This window comes from Mus musculus, chromosome 1, assembly GCF_000001635.26.
Source record: "Mus musculus strain C57BL/6J chromosome 1, GRCm38.p6 C57BL/6J".
NCBI lineage: Eukaryota > Metazoa > Chordata > Mammalia > Rodentia > Muridae > Mus > Mus musculus.
The window spans coordinates 110061204-110076066 of record NC_000067.6 but is presented as its reverse complement, the minus strand read 5'-3'; the positions used below and the strand labels follow the sequence as shown (position 1 = coordinate 110076066).

Below are 14863 nucleotides of genomic sequence, written 5' to 3'. Positions count from 1 at the left end.
GGCACATACCTGTGGCTTTGGTGACTCCCAGCTCCCTGCCAGACTCTTGACTTGGAAAACATACTATGATTATCATATAAAAGAGAGGTGACCTATAGTCATGTAGGCCCAAAGCAGACTTTTCCATGCTAATGAGGTACATAGAGCTCCAGAGGGCTTGGCCAATTATCTTCCCTTCTCAGACATTTCTCCCTACATAAGCTATTTAAGTTCAGGCCCACTCTAAGAAGTGGGATATGATTTACACATCCATTTTCCACGATGAAGGTAATCTGTTTGGAACTATGGAATGTCTCTTTCCATCAAGTCCTTCACCTACAGAGCAGTAGTCTAATCTTCCATAGAAGCTCTCTTTGTGTTCCTAGCCACAACCGCCACCAAACCTGCCACCATAAAGCAAAGGACAATTCCTGGCCAGAACAAGACAGAACTCTACTTGATCCTTGACTATAAGCTAGATGCTGTCCCCAGTCCTCGTGCCCCAACTCTGTTCTCTGCTCTTTCTTGACTCCCAGCAGCACTTGGATGTCCAAGATCCTGAGAACCCCACACCTAAGACTGCTTTCCCACCCCTGGAATGCTGTATTGGTGCTTCCCTAGAGCCTAGAACCCACCCAGGCAGTGGCGTGGAATAAGAGTAGTCAAGCCCCCCCCCCCCCACACACACACACACACTCCATTCTACCTCCCCCAAGGGCCATGCCCAGTGGCAGAACAACAACACCCCCCCCCACGCGCACACACAAACAGGGCAGGGAGAGAGAGAGAGAGAAAGAGAGAGAGAGAGAGAGAGAGAGAGAGAGAGAGAGAGAGAGAGAGAGAGAGAGACCCTTATATGGTAGAAAAAGAAAGAAAAGAGGTAGAAATTAGGCTATAAAATTGATATAGAAACAGTCTCTGATGACCTAAGAGAGACAAAATGATACCTCCTTTCACCTGTGTATACTTATGATATATGTTAATTTAATCTGAATATAAAATACTTGGCTCATCCTAAAAAGATTTTAGTGAATGTTTTTCCTTCTCTTTTATATTTTTGTCATCTAGGTTGGTTTTCAATCAGAGAAATGTCCCACTTTGTCTTTTTCATTAATCTCTTAAAGATATGACAATAAATATCAAGAAACTTCATGTCATTAAAAAATAAAACTGTCATGTAGTTGTTTTGATGCCAGGGCTGTGTTTCCTTCCTTTCTAGAGGTTCCAGAGGAGAAAGCTTCCAATTTCCATAGATTAAAGAGGAGCTGGAAATGGGGAACCATAAATAGATAGGTTGGATGGTAAAAATCTGTTTTCAATAAAACAAGCAAACAAAAACAAATACCAGCCAAACAAAAGATAAAACAGTGTATGAGTAAGTTTTATGTTACTGTAAGAAAATACTCCAGAAAAAAATCTAAGTAAGGAAAGATTTAATTTCCCATGATTTCAGAAGTATTACTGCTTGGTCACTACATTTAATTGTTGTTGGCCTCTGGTAAAACCCACAATGATGTCCAAGAAAAATGCAGAGTAACAGCTGGGTTGGGGTGGGATAGAGGGACTATGAGGAAGAAGAAAGCAGGGCAGGGAAGAAAGTAATTACATCAAAGCCAAGATATATTTAAGGAATCTGGACCTTTCAGTTATGAGCAGAATAATGAGTTGGGGGTGAAGCAGTGTTTTCTCTTAGGTCACGAATGTCAAGAGGCCTTATAATATCTGTTCTTAGGTTCCCTGGCACAAGTCAAGGAAAATGGCTATCTAATGGATGCATATGCCCAGCCTCTTTTGTATTATGTCTAGGCACTAGTCTGCAACATAGAAGCAAAACTCACACACTTCCCAGTAAGTGGCTGCTGATGCATCTCTTTTCTCACCCAGACAATGAGGAAGTTTTTCATTCTGTAAGAATAAAACTATTTGCCTTCTCTGTGTATTTGTCTGACCTGTGAACCATGTTTGTTTGTTTGTTTTAAGTTTTACCAATCAATGTCAAAGTCTTTGTATCCTCAGCACACATACACACTTTGTTAGTGTCCTAAATCACATAGTAAGTGTATTGCATTTATGCAGATACAATTCATCCCTTCAAACATGTATTCTGCTTTATGCTCTTGAACATAAACCTTACTCATGACCTAGAAATGTTTACCTGTATATAAAAAGTGTGTCAAATAAATCATGTTCTAAGTGTATGAATGGATTGTATGTCACAATTTCAATAGAAAAAAAACAAATATTCAGACATGAACCACATGAGTTGCTTTTAAAAGTTCCTTTTCACCTTTGTGCACATAATATAATGACTAAATACTGTGGAATCTATGACTAAAATAACTTTATTAAAATTGGCCATTAAAAGGAACTTAGAAAATAGCATGTCATGTCAAAAATCAAAATAAAAAGGAAATATTTACATTTTATGACTTATTTAGCCATATAAATTTTATGACTTCCTCCCTAGAAAATGTTTCTGTTTCTCTATTTTGTCTCTATTTCTCTCTTTCCCCTATTGCTCTTTCTCTATCTCAGTCTTTCTGTCTCTGTCTATCTCTCTCTGTCTCTGTTTCCTACACACACACACACACACACACACAAACATACAAACCAGTCACAAACACTCTGTCTTAGTCAAGGTTTCTATTCCTGGACAAAACATCATGACCAAGAAACAAATTAGGGAGGAAAGGGTTTATTCAGCTTACACATGTTCATCACCAAGGAAGACGGGACTGGAATTCAAGCAGGTCAGAAAGCAGGAGCTGATGCAGAGGGCATGGAAAGATGTTCTTTACTGGCTTGCTTTCCCTGGCTTGCTCAGAACCCAAGACTACCAGCCCAGAGATGGTCCCACCCACAAGGGGCCCTACCTCTTGATCACTAATTGAGAAAAAGTCTTACAGCTGGATCTTGTGGAGGCATTTCCACAGCTGAAGCTCCTTTTTCTGTGATCACTCCAGCCTGTGTCAAGTTGACACCCAAACCAGCCAGTACACACTCTGAAATCATGCTGTTGGCAATTATTAAAATCCAGGAAGAAAGCAAATTTAAGTGAAGCATCCCTGTGCTTTGTTACCATGATGATCTTGTCCTAGCATCAGATCACTATCAACTTTCACCAAAGACTGCTGATTTCTTATTTTTATAATACCTGAAACCTATATCTAGTATTGATTAATCAACATTTAATAAGTCGATACTGTGATAAGCAGCTTATATGAATATGTTCACAAGCATATATTGATGGGGGTTTTGTTATAATGCATGTATACATGTGAAGTCCCTTACATTGTTTGAAATACATTCATATAGACAATTAGAGTGCTTGCATTATACTTTAATCATATCTTGGAGAGAGAGAGAGGAGAGTTAGAGAGGGAGAGAGAAAGAGAGAGAGAAACATTTTTAGTAAACATGAGAATAGTTCTTCAGCTCTTCAGACAGTGAACTAATTGAATAAAATCCATGAAGGAAAAAATTTAATGAGAGGAAAAATGAGCCTGAATTTGCATGTGTTTTACACGTAACCTCAGTCATCATCTAAGAAATAATATAGTAAATAATGAATTTACTTCATGTAATTGGTAACAGACACTTCCACACAGGGAACTAACTCTAGATATAACAGTTTTGTGCAGAGGATCTGAAGGTTAAAAGAACAAGTGCTATCTGAGATAACTCACTCACAAAAGAACACACATGGTATGTACTCACTAATAAGTGGAAGCCCAGAAGCCTAGATTATCCAAGATACAAGTCATAAACCACATGAAACTCAAGAAGAAGAAAGACTAAAGCATGGATAATTGAGTCCTTCTTAGAAGGGGAAACAAAATACCAATGAGAGGAGATACAGAGACAAAGTGTGAAGCAGAGACTGAAGGAAAGGCCATCCAGAGACTGTCCCATGTGGAGATCCATCCCATAGAGAGTTACCAAACTCAGACACTATTGAGGATGCCAAGAAGTACAAGCAGACAGAAGCCTGATATAGCGGTCTCCTGAGACATTTTGCCAGTACCTGACAAATACAGAGGTGGATGCTCTCAGCCACCCATTGGATTGAGTGCACTATCCCCAATGAAGGAACTAGAGAAAACACCCAAGGAGCTGAAAGGCATTGCAGACCCATAGGAAGAACAACAATATGAACCAACCAGTAGCCCAGATCTCTCAGGGACTAAACCACCAACCAAGGAGTACACATGGAGAAACCCATGGCTTCAACCACATATGTACCACAGGATGGCTTGGACATCAATGGGAGGAGAGGCCTTTTATCCTATGAAGGCTTGATGTCCCGGTGTCAGTGAATGCCAGGATCCGGAAATGAGAGTGGGTGGGTTGGTGAGCAGGGGAAGGGGGTAGGATAGGGTGTTTTCGCAGGGAAAATGAGGAAAGGAAATAACATTTGAAATGTAAATAAAGAAAATATCTCATAAAAATTAAAAACAAACAAAAACAAAACAAAACAAAACAAGCTGGTACTATCTAGTTCTTCCTCTCAGCAGAGAGAGGAAGGCATAAGTACTAAAAATTCTACAAATATGCTCTACACTTTGTACTTTCTTCAGCCCCCTTTTTAGGTATAGATATAACAAGATTGTAGAGCTTGCAGAGCATAATCATGCTAGCGGAGCGTGAGTATATCTTCTGGACAATGTGACAATATGAATGATAAACCAGCCATTTATGGAGCAGAGACTGCAGCTACTTATCTTTTATAGGAAATGGAATTTGAAAATGCACATTTTTCTACTCTATTACAGCCTAGTAATAATACATTTTATAAACTAAAAATTTCAAATTTAATTCCAGCTGAGAAGTGGGAGTGGGTGGGTAGGGGAGGGGAGAAGGGTATGGGGGACTTTTGGGATAGCATTGGGAATGCAAATGAAGAAAATACCTAGTAAAAATAATAGTAATAATAAAAGGAAAATTGAAGTACAATAAAGGAAAGATTGCTGTACCTCAAAGAAAAAAAATATAAAAGACTGAAGGACCTAAGTTATAACTTAAAGTATAGATATGTACTCTAGGTGGGGTGAAAAACTCAGTTTTCACTCAAATGTGATAATCTTTTTTTAATTATTTTATTTTGTTGAGATTTTTTATTAGATATTTTCTTCATTTACATTTCAAATTCTATACAGAAAGTACCCTGTACACTCCCCCCACCCTATGATAACCTTAATGTAAATTATAAATCTCTATCAGCCTTGTTATAAACAGAATCACGAAACTATTTAATAGTGGCCTCAGATTAGAATATGCATTGCTTGGTGGAACACTATTACGTTATCACCAAGGTTTTTAAAAATATTTTTACTATGCAATCATACTATTCATAAAGCACAGAAGCTATGATTAAATTACGTACATAGCATAAGGACTTAAACAGACATTGAGTCTTATAGATGCTGCTCTGCAGATCCACTAAGCACCTTCTGTAGACATTCATGCAATAACTGCATAATTAAAGGTAGTCTTTCCTATTTCTCCTTGTTTCTAAGTTCATTTCATGTTAGTGATAGAATACACAAGTGCTTAAAACATGTGATAAAACAATATTCAAGCTGAAATAATGTTTCCTGTGTAATGTTATACAGCTTTTGGCAAATATATGAGGTGAAGTACAATTATCCTATGAATCAGAGAAGCAGGAATTCAAATGATCAGGAATGTACTCTAAATAAGACTTATAATCACACTGTAATAACTAAATGGAAACTAAAACCCTGCTACTATAACGTGACATAATATTTGCACATTTGTAATGAACAGGAGAAATATATTCATGTCTTTATCTGAAATCTTGCAGCATATTTCTTATCTGGTAGTAAATGTTTTCCTAAATCTGGGAGGAACTGGAAAAGCTGTTCACAAGTGGATTAAGTTGGGGAACTACACATAATGTTTCACTGATTACGTTGGGAATATTTTTAAGTAGTCACAGGGACAATAAAGGCAAGTTAATATTTTTATTTCAGAATTTCTTGGTTATATTCAGAATATAGGCAAGAAACAGACTTTTTCAGATTTTACAGGCAATGCCATGAGTTCTCTTAAAAGAGATCATAGGAAATAGGTGAGCCATTCACTGCTATGATAATTCCATAGGTTTTGCATTGTCTCTGGAAATGTTTTGGGAGATGTAACATGGGCCTTGGGTCACTGATGCATTGGTATGAACATAAATAAAAGTGAAAAACCTCACTTTAATTGCACAACTAGGTGTTAGCCCAGATTGTATAATCAAAAGGTAGAAAGTTTGAATGCTGAGGATTCTCCAGTACAAATTCAGTTACAAAACATAAACAAAAAGTCACTTCTGAAATTGAAAACATAGATTTCATTGGCTTAGCACATCTGGGTATAAGTGCAGTTTCAGTTCTCAAAGGTCCACAGACATTATAGAACTTTGTTGGAGAGTTTAGGATGAGCTGGAAATGGAGAGTCTACTTATAATTTAGACAAATTTGCAGCTTTCAGGTAAGAATGATGGTAAGAAGCTCATACCAATGTTCCAATAATGTAAGTGTAATAAGACTTTTGACATTAGTGTACTTTTGTAGCTGTCATTAAGGGAAGTGTCATTAATATGTACACATACTAGTAGATGAACAATTGTTTTAAAAGGATAAAAAATATTTAAAAATATCTGATTTCTAGACTTCACCCTAATAGACATTTCACTATTTCTATTAAATTAATTTTATGAATGTTTTATTATTATAAAGTAGAGTTCAAACTAGTCAAAATTGTAGAAGCAACTTTTCACTTTTGGGACAGCAATAATTTTAAAAGGATGGCTTTAGGAATTGAAAAGCAGCCTTCACTCTTGATTTGTTGATGTTGCTTTCTTTCTATCAGCAAGGAGGGTAATAATTGGTACACCAGGCTCCTGTCACTAAGTTGGAGATGAAGAGTTAAGATAGCAGAGCAAGAAATGCCATAAAATGCTGCAAACAGAACTTAATGGGCCATTTTAATCGGATTTAGAAAAAAAAAAAAGAAGATAAAGAGATATGTTTGCTGTAGGGTTTTCAGGAGGAAAGGAGTCTAGTGGGAAAGGGGTTACCAACTATTAAGATTAAAATCTGATAAAGGATTTAGATGCTTTATGACTTTGTCTTGCAAACTTCAATGTGTTTAAATTTAAACGTAACAGAATAATGTTTGGCAGAGAAAATATAAAGTCAGTCAGCAAAGCATTCATTTTCTGTCACTGTTATTACTCACCACACTTACCATGTTCTACAGGGAAAAAGAGCAACAGAAGAGGGCAAAACAGCAATAGCAACAACAACAACAACACACACACACACAAATCATGCAAATGAAACAAAACAAAAATCATGTTGAGTTTTTTAGAAAAACAAAACAATAAAAAAACACACAAAACCCAACAAACACCAAAGCAGCTTTCAGGTTTCAGCCAAGATACTTACCATAAAAAGAATTTGTAACATTTAAAGACAGGCATCCAGTAGTAGGAAAGTTCCAAAGGTTAGAGGAAAGTTATCCTAAAGGCAAGAATTCTCTTATCTAAGATTCCAATTTGTAAATATGCAAGTTCGTTTCAATGAGGTGAGTCTACACTGAGATTTCCAAAAGGGGACTCTGCTCAACAAAAAGGAACTTCTTGAGAAAGTATTTCTGTATTTATGAGTTCCTTCTCTAAGCAACAGAGTTGGCTATAAAGTGCATTTATATATTACAGAAATTCTCCTACTGTACTCAAAATGCATAGTTTCCATTAATTCTTTGAAAATTATTTCATAATATTTCATTCTCTATAAATGTGATTGTTATAAAATTAAAACGGGGTTTGGAAAAACTTAGGCATACATTTATTTTTATGGTTTTTTTTTTCATTAGTGATTTCTAAACTGCTTAATAGCGTAAAGCAGCAGCAGCATTCCATTTATTAGAAATTCTCTTTTCGAGAAATTTACCTCGTCTTCCACTGTGAAACAGTTAATAATTTTCTCATATTTTCTGGAATAAATAATACCTTTATAATATTGAGCGACCATCCAGAAATTAAATACGACTAAGTAACTTTAAATTGATATCGACAGAAATTAACAGCCACTTATAGTGAAAGTTTACTTGTTGAATTGCTTGCTATATCTTTGTTAAAATGTGTTTCCCTTTCAAGTTCATTGCAGTGACGTAATGCTTTAACATGAGAAAGTTCTGGTTCCGGTTCACTTTTTAATATTTTTTAAATATACAGAAATTATTTTAAAATTTATAAATTTAGCATTGGGACTAGAAATTTTATTCAGAGGCTTTAGGATGCTCTTGCCTAAACTGAGGACCAGAGTCTGAATCCACATAATGGCAAAAGAAAATTAATTTTGAAAGTTGCCATATATATCACGGAAGACCCACACACATATGCCAGCACAAATGGTTCCACTCATGCCAGCACACATGGGCCCACACACACATCAGATGCAGACACCAAACCTAGACACTATTGCTGATGCCAGGAAGTGTTTGCTGACAGGAGCCTGATCTAGCTGTCTCCTGAGAGGCTCTGCCAGAGCCTGACAAATGCAGATGAAGATGCTCACAGCCAACCATGGACTGAGATCACAGACAATGGAGCAGTTAGGGGAAGGACTGAAGTAGCTGAAGGGGTTTGAAACCCCATAGGAAGAATAACAATATCAACCAACCAGGCCCCCACCCCCAGAGTTCCCATATCCTAAACCATCAATAAAAGAATACACATGGAGGGACCCATGGCTCCAGTTACATATGTAGCAGAAGATGGCCATATCTAGCATCAGTGGGAGGGGAATCCCCTTGGTCCTGTTGAGGCTATATGCTCCAGTGTAGGAGAATGCTAGGGCGGTGAGGCAGGAGTGGATCGGTGGGGGGGGGGGGGGGGGAGCACCCTCATAGAATCAGGGGAAAGTGTAATTGGAAACCTGGAAAGGGGATAAATTTGATATGTAAATAAATTAAATATTCAATAAAAAGTTTAATTTAAAATAAACATTAAAGATAAATTTTTAATTCTCTATTACTGAGTTAGTATCTCATGCCAGTTATAATTTCAATTATTTCCAGCATGTCAATTAAGATCTATAATACACATTAATATGTTCAATTAAAAAAATCTTAGGTATATTTTCAAATTCTAGAATATGACCATATTGATTTTATAATGTTTTTTAAAAATCTTTAAGCAGGAGTATACCTTACTTCATTCCTTTTGCTTTAGACAGCAAAAGAAAACATTTTGTAAACAGTTGGTCTATCCTACTTATTAAAACTTTTGCACAAGGATCATTGCAGTATGAACTAAAACAGCATCTGTCCACTGGAAATACAAAGTAGAAATATTTTGCCTATTGGCTTGAAATCAAACATATGTCTCAAAACAATTAAACTATAAACATTCATTATTGGTTTGTTAACTATCAGTGGCTGTTAATTACAGAGTTATGCACCTGGGTTTTTAAGCCAAATAAATATGCCAATTTAGGGAAAGTTGTAAGTGTGAAAGTTTTTAATATTTCAAGTATTTGATGTTGTACTACTTTGCAAACAATTCCGTTAATTTTTTTCCTTACTACAGTTTGCCAAACTTCATATACCACATTAAAAGAGAATAAAGCTAATATAACCTGCACTTAGAGATGGGTGGGAGCAAATTTGTGTATGCCAAAGCAAGGATATATTATTTTCCTATTATACTGCTATTTCATCTATATTTTATGTAAATGATAGGCTAAAACAGATTTCAAAGTTCGACATGCTGTTTTACTACTATAAATTCCTCCAATCATAACTGTTTCATATTTTTTTAAAAAAGCAGTTGATGATGCAACAAGACTTCCTCACTTTGTTTCTCCTAATCATATATATATATATTATTTTCATATATGTTGCATAATTTAATTTTTCTTGCAAAAAGTTTTTGGGAAAAATTATTGCCTATTAGTGGAATACTCTAGAATGTAGCAATTATCTCTATTTGTGAGTATTTAAATATCAGAATTTTAGGTCTAATTGGCACAGCACTATAGATAACCTTAGCTTTTATTCAGAGAATAGAATGACAGGTACTGTTGAAAATGCCATTCAAATTTACACTAGATGTTGAGATCGAAATATAAATTCATAGCTTATCATATAAGAAATTAAAATACCAATGGTTATGTATGACATTCAATGTCTGGCACATTCTTCCATGACAGCTATTCTGGTAGCATGATAGCTTGTGACATTGTACTGGTAGAATAAAAATAAAACAGGAAACAGCACCTTTTGTATTGTAATGATTCCTTCTTGTGTGTCTTTGTCAGCAGATATCTTGAAAATGCCCAGTCCATCACCATCCACTATTTTGTATTCCATTTCTGCATTGACTCCTATATCTGCATCTGCAGCTTTAATTCTGGCCACAACTGATGCCACAGGCAAAGATTCTGGAACATTATACTGATAAGATCCTATAAAATTTCAAAATAAAGAAAGAACAGAATCTTCTAACTTCCCTCTGCTAGGAACTATTATTTTTTTCAGTTAAAGAAAAGCTAAGACAAGCTAAAACAAATGACAATTTTCATGCAGTCTCAAGAAAATTGAGGTTGATGATGCAACAGTAACAAGCAACAGAAACAAGTTGCCCAAAGACAGGTTCGAATCCCCATTGCTGTATATCTATATGTAAGATATATGTTTCTTTTATTAATGAAGCTAAACTAATAATTGAAGTACAGTTCCTAAGTATGTCATTATTTAGATATAATAATCACCTTAATTGTACTAAAAAATAACAATAACAAAAAACCAAACAATTCCTGAAACAATAGTCCAAATGCATGCCTATTGTTGCTGTTATTGCTGATAACTTAACATTGGAATTTATTTTGTATTTCTTCTTCTTTTTATTTTCAGAATTGAGATCTCCTCCGGATGCTTTTTTTTTCTCCTTTGATGAGTATGAAGTGTCTTTGCTCATCACTTTTTATTACGTTGTGTTGAAAGTCTATTTTTAAACAATATTAGAATGGCTACTCCAGCTTGTTTCTTGATTCCAATTGTTAGGAAATTTTTTTCACAGCCTTTATTCTGAGGTAGTGTCTATTTTTGTTGCTGTGATGTGTTTCTTGTGTAAAGCAGAATGATGGATTTTGGTTATGTATCTATTCTGTTAGACCATGTCTTTTTACTGGGGATTTCAGTACATTGATATTGAGAGAAATTAATCACTGATGATTTTTACTTCCTGTTATTTTGATGTTAGTGGTGGTGGAGAAGGAGGGCGGGAGGAAAGGAGGAAGAGGGAGAAGAAGAGAAGGAGGGGAAGGGGAGAGGGACAGACAGACAGACAGAAAGACAGACAGACAGAGATTCTTGTTTTACTTATGTAACATTTTATATTTCTTGTGATTTCTTGAGTATAGGTAGCCTCATTGAGCTGGAGTTTTCTTCTGTCCTCTTTAGAGATGGGTGAGTGGAAACTTATTGTTTTAATTTTGTTTTGTCATGGAACATCTTGGGTTACTTACTTATGGTGACTTTTTTAAATTAATAATTCAATTTGTTTACATCTCAAATGATGTCCCACTTCCTGGTTACCTCTCTACAAACTTCTCAGAGATTTTAAATTCTACTCATACAGATCTTTCATTTGCTTGGCTAGAGTCACACCAAAATATTTTATGTTATTTTTGACTACTGTGAAGAGTGTTCTTTCATTAATTCCTTTCTCTGCCCATTTATCCTTTGAATAGAGAAAGTATACTGATTTATTTGAGTTAATTTTATAACCAGTCACTTTGCTGAAGATGTTTATCAGCTGTAGTAACTCTCTGGTAGAATTTTCTGGGTTGCTTATGTATACTATCATAGTATCTGAAAATAGTGATATCTTGACTCCCTCCTTGCCAATTTGTACCCCTTGATCTCCTTTTATTCTCTAATTGCTCTGGCTAGAACTTTGATTAATTATTGAACAGGTAGGAAGGAGTGGGCAGACTTGTCCTCTAATTTTAATGGAATTGCTTTGATTTACTCTTCATTTAGTTTGATATTGGTATTGATTTCCTGTATATTGCTTTTATTATATTTTAGTTCAAGTCTTGAATTCCTGATCTCTCTAATACTTTTAACATGAATGGGTATTGCATTGAGTCAAAAGTTTTTTCAGTATCTAATGAGATGGTCACATTTTTTTTATCTTTGAGTTTGTTTATATAGTAGATAACATTGATGGGTTTCCATATATTGAAATATCCATGGATTCCTTGGATGAAGGCTACTTAATCATGGTGAATGATCATGTTGATGTGTTCTTGAATTCAGTTTATGATAATTTTTTAGTGTTTTTGCATTAATATTCATAAGGGAAATTGGTCTGAAGTTCTCTTCTTTTGTTGGGTATTTTTGTGGTTTAGGTGTCAGTGTAACTGTGGCTTCATTGAAAGAGTTGGGTGGTCTTCCTTCTATTTCTACTTTATGGAATAGTTTGAGAAGTATTAGTATTAGGTCTTCTTTGAAACTCTGATACAATTCTGCACTAAAACCATCTGGCCCTGAGCATTTTTTGTTTCGGAGGCTTCTAATGACTGCTTCTATTTCCTTGGGGTTATGGGACTGTTTAGATGGTTTATCAGATCATGATTTAAGTTTGGTACCTGGTATCTGTCTAGAAAATCATCTATTTCATCTAGATTTTCCAATTTTGTTGAATATAGACTTTTTTACATTTTGAATTTTCTCAGTTTCTGTCTCCCATTTCATTTCTGATTTTGTTAATTTGGATACTGTTTCTGTGCCCTCTAATTTGGCTAAGGGTTTGTCTAGCTTGTTAATTTTCTCATATTTGGTATTACTTAAAAAGAAACTTCTCCATACTTTGCAAGAGGCCGTGGGAAAGGAAATATAAGTCTTTGTTCATTGATATCTTTTAGAGATAAAAGAGTTGAATCTCTGGCCTCTGTAGCCATGATTTCAGATATAATATTACAAAAGAATAAGTAGAATTATTTTAAAGGAGAGGAAAGAAAGAAAAAGAGGAATCACATACAGAAACAAATTCCATACCCTTAATAATCCTTTTCACCAATTTTCAGATAAAAATGTACTTTGAGAGGCAGATGTGGAAAAATTAGGAACAGCACCCACAAATATGTTCCTTGACATTTTTCTTCTAATCATTTATTTTTCTTGCCCTTGAACTTTACTGCATTTGCAGTGTGCCATATATATAGGGAAGAGAATGTCTTTTAGAGGAACCTTGAAAAGAAAGGGGCATTGCCATTTTGACCTACAGTTTTGAAAGATTGAATACTGAAATCTTTAAAATGATCACAATATATGTGTAACATTTTTAATGGTTTCCTTGAACACATATAGGTGTCCTTAGTAAAATTCAAAGATTTCAAAGATATAATAGTAACTAATTTATAGAGAAAAAACTGGGTAAAATCAAAAACAGGAAAAATACATAGATTTTGATTTCTTTACTTCATAATCTAGGGAAAGAAAGGAAACACTGCAAAAGCTGTGCTCCATATCAGAATGGCATGGGAAACACTGAAATTAAATGTTTTAAAATCATCACTTCTCAAGCTTTAGAAAAAAGCACTCATTGTGTTTCTTTTTTAACCCTGTTTCCTTCAAAGACCTAAAGGACTGTTTTTAATAAAAACCATGGGGCTTTTTACTATGCTTTTGCAGATGTGTATATATATATATATATATAAAATCAAAACATTTATTATTGGAATGAAAAAAGAATAGGAGTTTGCATATTAGCCAGTTTTGCTGATCAATATTGTTTGTTGATAATGAATTGGGTTCCATATTTTTACTAGACAACCATTTTAGAGACATTGAACAGCTCCCCCTAGCCTGTAAGTTTTAAGCTAAACATAGGGGTTGCTGAGGAGATAAGAGTCCTCTTCCTTAAAGTAGCGACTGGCAAAAATGACCTTGTAGTAGTAATTATCTGCCCATTTACAAAGATTAATTAAGACAATGCAATGCAGTTGGCCACAAAAAAAAAAAAAAAATGAGGGGACTCTGGAAAAATGGGCTTCTGAGGAAGGAGGAAGGAATGAGAGCAGGTGATGATGGACAATATTATAATGAGATATTATATATGTGATACAATTGTTAAAGCAAGAAAGCAAGCAAGGAAGGAAGGAAGGAAGGAAGGAAGGAAGGAAGGAAGGAAGGAAGGAAGGAAAGGAAGGAAGGAAGGAAGGAAGGAAGGAAGGAAGAAAGAAAGAAAATTTTAACATTCTAAAGAATTCCTACATGCTACAAACACAAAAGTGTAGTACAAAAGAATTTTATAAATAGGACACAAATTTTTATTTTTATTTATTTATTTACTTATTTATTTTAATTTCTGGATCTGTCAAATGACACTTTGTGCAGAAGATCATCTGAGAGTGTGGATTTCTGATGGTTTGGATTGTGTTATTTTTAAGATGTTTATATTTTTTATGAGAGAGAGGTGGTATAATTGTAAAAGGAATGTGAGTTATACATGACCTGGTTAAAAGCATAGAATGGGCATACGATTATAATGACATGAATCTCATCAATTTCATTTGTGAAATGAAAATGTTAATAATTATAATAAAAATTACTTTAAAAATAAATGATTACAATTTTAAACTCTTAGAAGCAAAAAATAAAATCTTTGATAAACATAAATACCGAATTACAAAGAAAGCATCCAATATTTAAAGCATAAATTCGAGAGGTAATTTATTTTATTTAGAGAGAAGTATGAAATTGTGAAATATAGTGTGATTAAGTTAGGCCCTTGATGAAATGCAAAATTAGGAGAAAGTCTTAAGAATTACTTGTTTAAAAGCATTTGAAAACAATTGTTATA

At 34.7% G+C, this 14863-nt stretch overlaps 1 protein-coding gene across 16 annotated transcripts in view; it reads right to left on the bottom strand.

Moving 5' to 3' along the window:
* The window catches only part of Cdh7 (cadherin 7, type 2), a 163036-nt gene that overhangs the window by 69206 nt on the left and 78967 nt on the right, over positions 1 to 14863 (bottom strand). For all 16 annotated transcript variants that reach the window (XM_017320693.2, XM_006529608.3, XM_006529600.3 and 13 more), the window contains one exon: positions 10270 to 10457. In XM_017320693.2, coding sequence (XP_017176182.1) covers positions 10270 to 10457 — 188 coding nt within the window. The remainder of the gene's footprint in view (positions 1 to 10269; positions 10458 to 14863) is intronic.